The following is an 8,708-nucleotide window of genomic DNA, read 5'->3' as shown; positions in this document are numbered from 1 at the left end:
GTATAGGCCTCTTGAGCCACACGGGTTGCCTAGCCCTTTCCATCAGTTAGGACTTTTGGTTGCATTGGTTAGTGCATGAAGCTTGACAATTTGAAGATTCATCAGCTCAGATTTGTGCCCATTGTCTTGCTGCAATTCAGTTTTCCTTGCATTTCCCCAGAGCTAATTTTATTCCATTCGCACCATAAACGGAACTTATGAGTGCCAGCTTGTGAATTATATAGGACATTTTGCCCATCTTCCATGTTGCTTGTTATTTGTTTGCATTACATGTTTCCTAAAGATTGAAATACTGATGCACCATATATATTGGTATGAACAGGGACCACAATATGTGTGCACAAATTTCTGGACCTTCGTTTGTACCAATTGCAGTGGAGCACAGTAAGATTCCTTTTCAGTTCTCTTTCATTTCGTCTTAGTTTTGTTAAATTAGATGTATCATGGTCGATTTAAATAACAGGTTCACAACCCCCAATTGGAATGATTGAAGTTAGCCTTCCATAATAATTGCCTGATTTTTCTTTTCTGCTCCTCCTAGCCGAGAGTTCACTCACCGGGTGAAATCTGTTTCCATGGCTAAATTTACTGCACAAGAAGTCACTGCTCTACAAGGAGGAGGAAATGAGGTATTTCCATGTTCCTATAGTTCTGAATTTTCCATCAGTTCATGTATTTCTGTTTAACTTGACATGGTGTTTGCATAACTTGTAGCGTGCTAGAGAAATATTTTTCAAGGAGTGGGATTCTCAGCGCAATCCATACCCTGACAGCGGGTTACCTTTCTTTGTCCATGTTCCAGGTTATAACTTGTTAGTTTTGCCTTTAGAATTCTGACCTGTTTGACTGTTTCCTACTGTCTCAGTAATACGGACAAATTGAGGAATTTCATCAAGCATGTTTACGTGGAGCGGAGATATACAGGAGAAAGAAGCTCTGATAGACCACCGAGGGGAAAGGTGATGCTGGCTCCCTATAGCTCTAGCATTTATGCTGTGATAACTGCCATCAATTTTGGGAAACTCTATTCTGTTGTTTTGTAAATTCATTTTTTGCTGGTTGATTTGCATATTCAGGACGATAAGGATGAACATAGCGAAAATAGAAGATCTGATGGAAATCGGGGTGGTTCAAGAAGTCCACCATACAATGAAAGTTACTCTGACCGTCGGAGTTATAGTGGACAGAGTGATGACAGAAATTCCAGACATTCCTATGGAGAACGTAGTCCTGGCTATGACCAGAATGACTATAAGAAAAGCCCCCGCTTCTTTGAAGTTGTCGATGATAGATCTGGGAAAACAACTCCAGTTCAAAGGTTCGAGGACCGCAGGTTTTCTGAACCACGGAAGCCAGAAACTGGGTCTCCAAATTACCAGAGAGAAGCCAACGGATCTAGTCCTCCTGTTGTACGGCCAGTGAGGGAGATATTGGGTGATGATGCTCCTCAACTTCGGATTGGCGAACCTCCAAAGCCGAATGTAGTCAGACCGATTGACCCTCCAAAACCAAATGGAACCAGGACCATTGAGCCTCCACCTCAGGCACAGGTTGTTCTAGTCGCTCTAGGTGTTTTCAATCCCTCTCAGACACTGGTTTTAGATACCCTTGAAATGTTAGCATATTTTTGTGCAAATATTCTTCTTAAGCTGAGAATTCGAGGCAAAATTTTAAATGTTTTGTCTTACATGTTTCATACTGTAGAGGACATCTACTGCCAGCAGTATTGGTTCTTCCGAGGGGATTTCGGAACAGGCGAAGGCAGCAACTCCAGTCAGTTTAATTGATTTTGGTGCAGATCCTGAACCTACTGCATCTGCCCCGCCTTCACAGACAGCCCCTACACCCCAGCAGCAGCCAGTTAGTGCACAGCCTATTAACGCAACAGCGCCGCAACATGTTCTTGAACAAGGCAAAAGTGCTCCATCAGTGAGCGGCGGTGATTGGGCATCTTTTGATGCTTTTGGCCAGCAGCAACAAACACCACAAGCAGGCAGCACCGTAAATCCGCTTGAGTCTGTGCTTGCACAACTATCATTCTCCGAAACACCCTCTGCCTCCAATACGTCAGCCTTTTCAACTTCTGTTGATCCGCAAGCAAATGGAGGACAGTTTTTCATGATAGATCCATCACATTCTTCATTATTTGGTCCACCCGTTGGAATCTCAGGCAATCAGGTACCTCCCTTCGCAGAAAATTTCAAGAAGTGTGTATCAAATGAGTATTTTTATTGAAAGAAGTTGTGTTACAGGTCTCAACAGGAATACCTGTCCAAGGATCTGCAGTTCATCAATCTGTGGTGGCTGCCTCTATGGGTGGTCTTCCATCTCATTTGCCTTCAAATTCTCAAGGAACCAGTGGTATTCAAGAAGCAACGTCTTCTCATGACAGCAAATCCAGTGGGCGGACAGCACTTCCAGTGGTATGCGATTAATTACTTGTAAATTATTGAGCAGCTATCAAGGGAACATGTTCTATATGCCCTCACCCTATGAGCTATTCCAGATTTCCATTTTCACCCATCGCTTGATTGATGTGGTATACTCCCTCTGTTCCTTTTTAGTCTGCATATAAGTTTTGTCTGAAGTCAAAGTATCTCTAGTTTGACCAAACTTATAGAAAAAAGTATGAACATTCACAATATCAGATGAATTTCGTTAGATTCATTACAGAATGTAGTTCCATGTTACATATATTTGGTATTGTATATGTTGATATTTTTAATATAAATGTGGTCAACCTTTGCACATTTTGACTTGACACAAATCTCATACGCGGAGTAAAAAGGAACGGAGGAAGTGCATAATATACACACTATTAGTTTGCATTGCCCTACACTGCAGCTACCGCAAAGTACTGCTCCCTCTGTTCTGAATCCAGTTAGCTTTTTGTTTTGCAGTCTCCACTATGCAACTTTGACCGTTACTGTTTATATAATTATGTTAGTAAAATATCATCAGATATTTATAATCAATTCCAATGGCATGATTTTCACCTAATCAATTGAAATAGTTTTTATTTATTAGTAGTTGACGAAGAATCAAAGATAGTTGTCATCTGCTCCCTCCGTCCCAAAATAAGTGTCTTTGATTTAGTACAATAAGTTGACGGAGGGAGTATTTTTAAACAAAGGTAGTATGCTACTTTCATCATAAAAATTGAAATTGTATGCTCCTATGACAAGTTGACAACTTGTACTCAGTTTCTTTTCTAGTTTAGTAGTCCCATGAGATATACCTAAAACGGATGGCACATGAGTTGTCCTGCTGAGTAGTTCCTCAGATTTTCAGAAAATATTGCAAGGCATGATAAGCCAGGGCTGAGAATAGTGTTATTCCTTTGATGTATCGAAGGCGGGGAGCTTTTTACTAGCATTAGTATGTCTACTTTTAGGGAGAGGTTCGGTACTTGCATTTAGATGGGGGGAAATTTTTGTTTTTGCCACTCTAGATTTTGCCAATTTTCCTTATGCCACTCTAGATTTTGACATTTCACTTTTGCCACTCTTAGTTTTTGATAATTATCACAATTGCCATTCAGTGGCAAAAGCAAAATAATTTTATTTTGTTTTTGCCACTCTTAGCTTTTGACAATTATCACAATTGCCACTTTGAAAATTTTGCTTTTGCCACGGGAATGGCAACTGTGATAATTGTCAAAAACTAAGAGTGGCAAAAGTGAAATGTCAAAATCTAGAGTGGCGTAAGGAAAATTGGCAAAATCTAGAGTGGCAAAAACAAAATTTTCCCTTAGATGGGGGCCATGTGGTTTTTTATGGATATTAGATCATATTTCAGTGGGATATAAGCACTTATCATGCAGAAATACAACTCTATAAATACCTGTAATAATTGCAATTCCTAATCAAAGCAAGGCATGGAAGGGCCACAAAAGTATTAATGTCTGTTTTGATGCATTGGGCATGCTGTATCTTGTTAGGCCAACAAGATATATCTGAAGAAACCAGATGGCAGATTATAAAAACTAAAAAAGTACCCGAGAGCATCATTAGCGGGTGGCAAAATCATAGTAGGTATTAGCTTGATTTCTTGTTCTCCATAAAATAGTACTCCCTCTGTAAAGAAATACTTCCTCCGTTCCTAAATATAAGTCTTTCTAGAGATTTCAACATGAACGACATACGGATGTATATAGACATAGTATAGAGTGTAGATTCACTCATTTTGCTCCGTATATAGTCCATATTGGAATCTCTAAAAAGATTTATATTTAGGAACGGAGGGAGTACTAACTTAGTGATCTAAAAAGTCGTATATTTCTTTACAGAGGGGGTATAACGCATGTTCATTGACGTTAACAGCTTGTGTTCATTTTCAACACCATCGCCTAATTGTCAATTGAAGACAAATGTGTCGTCTTTTTAAGAACGTGATAAGCTGATTTGTCAAAACCATTCCATTAAATGAAATCATTGCATCGGCACATCTAACATCTGATCGAATCTCTGCAGGATTTCTTTACTTCACTATATCCATCAGCAACTCCAGCAATGCCTGGCTGGCAGAGAGCTCCCCAGTCTGGAATGGGATTTGGTATGCAGTATCCTGCTGCAATGGTATTCATTCTCACGATAGCGATTTATATGATTATTATTTGAGATCATTGTCAATATTTGTCTTACAAAAATGTCCTCCCAGTTGCAGGGAATGCATTCATATCCTCAGGCAGCATTTTCTCAACCTACGTATCAACAACCTACATATCAACAACCTATGTATCAGCAACCTACATACCAACAACCTACGTATCAACAGCCTGTATATCAGCAAAATGCGTATCCCCAACCTGCGAAAGCTTCAAACCCTTTTGACCTCGGAAATGAGGCAGCTCCAATTCAAGCTCACATGGTATAACTAGATATTTTCTTTTCTGCATAATATTGGAAAGTAGCATAATTTTGCATTTTTCTCCTCTAATTCAAGTATTTCAATGTTGAGCAAAAAATAATTGTTAAGTGAATCAGTTTGAAACACTTCCTGCTTTACCTTGATTATCCACATTAACTTGTTGGTTTCTTGCTTAGTGTTAACTATGTACATCGTTTGTTCTATTAACTCATTTTTGTTGTGGCCTTGAGCAGTCCCTATCTGGACCACTGGGAGCATCAGCAGGCGCTACTAACCCAACATTAGTTGGTAACTCTAGTTTTGGAGTTCCACCTCAGCAGCCTCAGCAGATGTATCGGCCATCTGTACATCAAAGTATTTACTTAGTTCCTCATCACCATCTCTACACTGTTGCTCTTTATTATTACTATTACTACTTTGACATGCGGTACTAATTTGTGTTTCGACTTCAGACCATTACATGATGCAGCATGTTTCAAACAACATGCCTGAGCAGCTACCTAATGGCATGCTTCCAAGGTGAGCTATACTTGTTATCAGTATATCCTGTAAGTTGAAATGTTAGTGCTACGCTTTGCATATGAGCTCAGTTTAATTATTATTTCCAACTATTCTATACCACATCTTAGTCATATATAATATAGGTAACAAAAAATAGCACCCACCTTAAATAGGGAACTAGAACTCGCTGAACTGTCAGTTCTGGCCATTGGGTCATATTGGATGGTTGAGATAAACCACTGAATGCCACCAGCTTTCAAAGCAATCATGTGATTATTTTATCTTCATCCTACTAGCACCCCACTTGCAGTGGCATGGGTGGTCCTTGTTTGCATCTTCAAATTTGATAAGAGCGATCAAGGCTGTATGTTTATTGTGATCTTTCTGGCAATACAGGCAACAAGGAGGTGCTGGTTCCCTCGGCATCGGCTATGATCAACAAGCTGCTCCTAGGTATTCCCAGCCAAACACCCCACCTTCCTATGGTGCTGTGGGTGGAAATCCTTTTGGGTAAAAGGCTTATCAAATGTGGACATACCATTTTACCTGTTTATGGTATCTTGTGTATCTTCAGACCACTGGTTTGTGGTGCCCACTGCCCAGTGAGATCAGAATGCACAAAGCCCTGGAGAAAATTTGTTTCATATTACTGGTTATGTGTTTGTCACTGTAGCTCCATGTAACTTGATCTGGAAGGTGGAAGCGACGTGGGGCATAAGCTTCAGGAGCAGGAGTTCTGCGGTTCTTCTAGCCCCTATTTTCTTGTATATTTGTGTTTGGTGTTCTGTATGCGTTGCGTCCGGTGTATATTCAGAGACCCTATGCCTTGTATGGTTTTTGATTGGGATCTTTCAAGCGGTCATATCTGATAGTGTACTTAGTTCAGAATGTTATTTTTAGTCCAGCTGGCTATTTCAATTTTAATGTTTATTGCAATGCATGATTGAAGGATGTATAATTGTGATTAATCAGTTGTTTTAGTCTCACGCTATTATTGCATTATATGGATCCTTTCTTGCAGGCATGGTTTATTTTTCTTGCTATTTCTTGAGAGGAACGATCTATACACACCAGTTTGAACAACAAATACCCTTGGTTTGGACTTTGCCTGCTTGTTCCCTCCGAGCCCTGGGGTTGGTACTTGGCTCCGGTGCAGACTTAGAGCTTGATCATGTATCCGTACAAAAACTACCCCCTCTGATCCTAAATTATTTTATTTTGGATCGAAGGGAGTACCATTTATAGAAAGTTTGGGCAGAAAAACATCTGTGGAGTAAATTTATAGGATCTTGTAAACTTGACCCGAACTTCCCATTGGCTAAGGGAGTTTTGCCTCCCCCTCGCCGGAGGCTGTCACGCGTGTCACGTACTATTGGGGCCTAGCCATTATTTAGTTTTATTTAATAAAAATAAAAACATATTTAGGGGAAGAAGTTTACGGGATCTGCCAAAAGTAGCTCTCAGGAAACTTTTGGAGGAGTGTTTTAGAGGAATTGTTGGAGTTGCTCTTAGGCCCGACCTTGCTGCGTCAACCCTCTCGGAGCAGCCTGTGAAGGTGGTGTGCCAAGCCTGAAGCGCCGCTTGATCATTAGGACGGAAAAGGAAACCGCCTCATGGGGTATAGAGACCGATTTAAGCCATTCCTGATGATCGCGGAGACAACCTCCTGTGAGGAGTAATGCCACATCGGAGATTCTCGATGGAACAGGGGAAGAAAGCGTTGCTCTAGAAGTCCAGGGCCACATCCCAAGCCAACCTCGACCCTTGCTGATGATGTGCAACAGTGGGGTGGGTCAGGGTGATGGTAGAACCACTAAAATTGACAGTTCTTGGGAAGTTGGATGTATCCTCCGCCGGGTAATTTTGATGCTGCTTGGAACATATGCAAAATCCTATTATCCCGGCTTCCCATCATGGGAAGGCCTCTTCATCTTTCCGCAACTCGAATAAGTGCCGCCAGAGGCTTGGCTTGGGTTCCGTGCCTAGTCGCGCCGCATTTAGGTGGGCGAAAACCGAGAGCATTGCGAAGGCAAAGGGATCCAACAAAGTCAGCTCGATCTTATAGAAATCCAAGACCGCAAAAGAATCCACCGAAGACAGCCCGATCCAACGGGCTATATGTCGACGACCTTATCATCATCGGCTCCGACGAGGAAGAAAGGTCGCGCTTCAAGGGCGAGATGAATGCAATGTTTGAGATGAGCGATTGAGCTACTACTTGGCATTGAGGTGTGCCAGCATGTTGGAGACATCGCCCTTTGCCAGGTGCTTAAGCCTGTTAAATATCTTGTATTCCAAGTCATATAAGTAAGAGATAGGTTGTTAGAGTTAGACTTTTCCTTTAAGTTTTGCTATCTCTTCTCCCTATCTTGATTCCTCTCTGTAACGTGGATTGCACATCCTGTAAACCGTCACGATGTAAAGTCTCATGACGACCCTCTCGTTGCAATCAAAATAAACCTGCTGGCTCTCCTCTGGAGGGCTGAGACTCTTCATCATTGTTGGAAATATGCTCTAGATGCAATAATATTAGTATTATCACATTTCTATGTTCATAATTAAGTTTATATTTCTATGCTATAATTGCATTGGTTCTTGAATATGAGTCTCATAGGAAAATCACAATTGCATGTGTGGAGACATAAACACCAAGATGATCCCTAGTCATGCCTCTAAGACTAGCTCATGTATTGATGATGATCTTGTTTTCCTGATAATGAACATTGTTATAGTAACAAGGATGATATCAATAATGAGAACACATTGAACAATGGTGTTGGATAGACCCAACTTATACCAAGAGATGTCATCGTTGCTAAGTTATCGACACTTCATATATGTTTTTCATGCTTGCATTGTTCCTTAGACCATGAGAACTATTGTATACCAACATAGCGGATGGTTACTTTGGGGTTTACCACATGTCACTCTGTAAATGGATGTGAATAAATGTGACTTACGGGTATTACTAGAAACGTATGTCTCGATAGCGATAGTCCAAGACTAGGATTTGCTCCTCCCACAATAGAGAGATACTCTCTGGGCCCACTGCATGTTACTGTGTCATTATTGTCTGGCCAGACACTTGTGATTATGATCAAGAGATACCAAAACACGGACATGAGTAAAGAGAACGAAACCGGTATAGTGATAGGAGTTGATCACGGGGATACCGATAATCTCTCCTTGGGTTTCGTAAACCTATCGCAAAGCAAAGGGAATGGTATTCGTAAACAAAGGTTTTCTCGAGAACTTCTTGAATATACGAGAGTTAATAAGAGTGACGAGATCCCGCTATTAACTATTGACCGGAAGGGGTTCCGGGTCATGTCCGCTTA

The 8,708-nt window shown here is 40.9% G+C and overlaps 1 protein-coding gene across 3 annotated transcripts in view; it reads left to right on the top strand.

The window, feature by feature from the left end:
- LOC119316576 (probable ADP-ribosylation factor GTPase-activating protein AGD14) overlaps positions 1-6,356 on the top strand; it is a 7,993-nt gene extending 1,637 nt beyond the window's left edge. Inside the window, exons 3-14 of one of the 3 annotated variants that reach the window (XM_037590905.1) lie at positions 323-384; positions 542-629; positions 715-776; positions 866-959; positions 1,077-1,550; positions 1,705-2,178; positions 2,253-2,423; positions 4,473-4,577; positions 4,660-4,869; positions 5,103-5,223; positions 5,322-5,388; positions 5,767-6,356. In XM_037590905.1, coding sequence (XP_037446802.1) covers positions 323-384; positions 542-629; positions 715-776; positions 866-959; positions 1,077-1,550; positions 1,705-2,178; positions 2,253-2,423; positions 4,473-4,577; positions 4,660-4,869; positions 5,103-5,223; positions 5,322-5,388; positions 5,767-5,884 — 2,046 coding nt within the window. In that variant the 3' untranslated portion in view covers positions 5,885-6,356. The remainder of the gene's footprint in view (positions 1-322; positions 385-541; positions 630-714; positions 777-865; positions 960-1,076; positions 1,551-1,704; positions 2,179-2,252; positions 2,424-4,472; positions 4,578-4,659; positions 4,870-5,102; positions 5,224-5,321; positions 5,389-5,766) is intronic. The other 2 variants (XM_037590903.1, XM_037590906.1) reach the window with 2 other exon arrangements.
- Positions 6,357-8,708: the final 2,352 nt, after the last annotated feature.

This window comes from Triticum dicoccoides, chromosome 6A (assembly GCF_002162155.2).
Source record: "Triticum dicoccoides isolate Atlit2015 ecotype Zavitan chromosome 6A, WEW_v2.0, whole genome shotgun sequence".
In the NCBI taxonomy this organism is placed as follows: Eukaryota; Viridiplantae; Streptophyta; class Magnoliopsida; order Poales; family Poaceae; genus Triticum; species Triticum dicoccoides.
The sequence above is the reverse complement of the archived record's forward strand: the minus strand, read 5'-3'. Positions and strand labels throughout refer to the sequence as shown.